This window comes from Montipora foliosa, chromosome 9, assembly GCF_036669935.1.
Source record: "Montipora foliosa isolate CH-2021 chromosome 9, ASM3666993v2, whole genome shotgun sequence".
NCBI classification, from domain to species: Eukaryota; Metazoa; Cnidaria; class Anthozoa; order Scleractinia; family Acroporidae; genus Montipora; species Montipora foliosa.
Window position 1 is genome coordinate 16613292 of NC_090877.1, and position 2500 is coordinate 16615791.

General features: G+C 42.0%; 1 protein-coding gene across 1 annotated transcript in view; it reads right to left on the reverse strand.

Moving 5' to 3' along the window:
* Window positions 1-603: 603 nt before the first annotated feature.
* The window catches only part of LOC137971500 (5-hydroxytryptamine receptor 1B-like), a 2451-nt gene continuing 554 nt past the window's right edge, over window positions 604-2500 (reverse strand). Inside the window, exons 1-3 of the mRNA XM_068818317.1 lie at window positions 2314-2500; window positions 1809-2187; window positions 604-1040 (exon numbers count right to left, since the gene is read on the reverse strand). The exon at window positions 2314-2500 is cut by the window's right edge and continues 554 nt beyond it. Coding sequence (XP_068674418.1) covers window positions 604-1040; window positions 1809-2187; window positions 2314-2500 — 1003 coding nt within the window. The remainder of the gene's footprint in view (window positions 1041-1808; window positions 2188-2313) is intronic.

The window sequence follows — 2500 nt, forward strand, 5'->3', positions numbered from 1 at the left end:
GGCATCATCATTGCTTTTGTTGAGCTGATTGGCCTGAGGTTGGCTTGTTGTAGGAGATTCCAGGGAAAGAATTGTAGCTAAGGGGCTGGTAACTTCCCGGCCAGAACAAGGATTGGCAGTCCTTAGCCCAGTGTCCAAATTTGCCGCATATGAAACAGCGGAAGAAGTCGCCAAAAGCGTCTCTACGGCCTGAAAGATAAAGGCAATGACGAAACCTGTAGTAAACGGGAGGTGGGGGGGGGGGGGGGGGGGGGGGGGGAAGGCTTAAAGCAGAAAGATGAATAAACTGTATGGAACCGCAAGCGTGAATGGTACTCAAGAGACAGCGGAGGGTATAAATACTAATAACTGGCCAATCCCTGACAAACATGAAAAACAGAATGCACAATAGTGGGTGCGGCAGGTGTGAAATGAAAACACCGCAACTAATTACTTGGAATACCAGCGGAAAATATATTTACGTTCTAATTCGCTTCGCTCAAACGAACGTAAAACATTTTACCCTTAAATTCCCGTAATACAAACAAATACCACGAGAAATATGGTAGGATGCGCAAGCGTATCCAAAACACCCATGAACATACAAAGTATAGAGGAGACTCTTTATCTTATATCACGAAAAAGTTGATTATCAGTGCCCAAAGCAATTCTTGGTTTCTTTCCACGATCACTGGAGAGTTGTTCTTTTTGGCGTCTCTTGCGACTCGCAGCTTCCCTTGCCTTCTTAAGACGTTTTTCATCTTCGGAGCCGGATGCAAGTTCGTCTGACTCGTACTCGGCTACGACCTGCCAGCCGTCCATGCTTTTATCAGCGATTTTTATCAGCTTCTGCCGCTTTCGAATACGTTGCCTGCCTTCTTGGGAAAGCTTCTTGATTTGCGACAACTTTGGCTCGATGCTTTCACTCTCGGTTTCAATACTTTCCAAAATGGTATCCAGCTCGGCATTAAGCTCAAATTGTTTCTGGTTTCCTTTGAACTTTAGCTGCACAACTTCTTTATCTAACTTACTTCTATGCTCGATTTGCTTTCCTTTGTCTTCTAATTTTTTTTTTTCTCAAGAAAATCTTTGAACATGGAAAAGACTTGATCAACGGCTGCTGAGTTGCCTCCACTGTCACCCGAAGACGTTTGGAATACTTCAGCCGAAACGGACGAACCTTCGCTCTGTATCTGGTCGTTGGGCATCACACGAATAGATGGGCTTAAAGCAGAAAGATGAATAAACTGTATGGAACCGCAAGCGTGAATGGTACTCAAGAGACAGCGGAGGGTATAAATACTAATAACTGGCCAATCCCTGACAAACATGAAAAACAGAATGCACAATAGTGGGTGCGGCAGGTGTGAAATGAAAACACCGCAACTAATTACTTGGAATACCAGCGGAAAATATATTTTTGAATGGTTTCTGTCATTCACACGGGTGATACGATTCTCAGACAATGCAGGATTTAAACACTAAAAACCAAAATACTAGAAAATGGCGTAATAGTGGAATAATGAATCACTTATTGGACGGATAATACGTGCGGACATTTTGCCCGTGGCTCGTATTATATGAAACCATTCAAGAAAACTACATTTATACTACTCACAAAAACAAAACACAAGCAAAATAAAGTGAATGTCAAAATCAAGACGTTCTTAACCAATTTGTGATTTTTGTCGTTTACCTTGTATTTCTATACCAGAGTTCGATAGTCTAGGGAATTTTGTAAATCACTATAACATTTTCAATACTAAGGACTTTAGCGAAGAGTTCAATCCATGTTCACGATCTAAGCTCTTTTCCAGCTTCTCAGTGACTTTCGCCATGAAACACATTTCCGTTGACAGGTGGTGGATTCTCATCTGCATATCCTGATCGCTTTGGTAAAAATCTTGAGTAGAGATTGAGAAAACCTTTTGCAAAAGCGGAGTTGCGCAGTCCGTACAATATAGGATTACACATACTGTTTGCATAACCAAGCAAAAGTGATGTAAAATCCACAGCGCGAGGCAAGGATCGTGGACTGTACATATCGAAAAACATGGTTACAACGAATGGTGTCCAGGAGATTAAGAAAGCAGCCACCACTAAAATAAAAGTGTTCGTTAGTTTGGTTTCTTCCGCGGTCATCAGAAAAGCGTGAGGGATCTTTTTGTCGTTCCATGACACTTTAATAGGAGCGGTAATAATTTCTTGCTGAATGTAGTTACTTTGTACATTTATCCTAAACTCAGCGTTTCGGTGTTGTGCATTATCGTCTAGATTGCTGCTGGTTTGAGGTTCGTTTGTTTTTGAGCGAGCGTGGATTATTTCCACATGTACATTGATCGTAGCCTCAGCATTTCGGTGTTGCGGAGTATCGTCTAGATTGCTGCTGGTTTGCGATTCGTTTGTTTTTGAACGAGCGCGGATTTGTGCCACCGACGAGAGTGTCAAATTATTTCTTGTAGCTCCCACTTTTCTTTTCGAAGCGATTGTTAACTTCAGAATTTGATAGTAAGAAAAGACC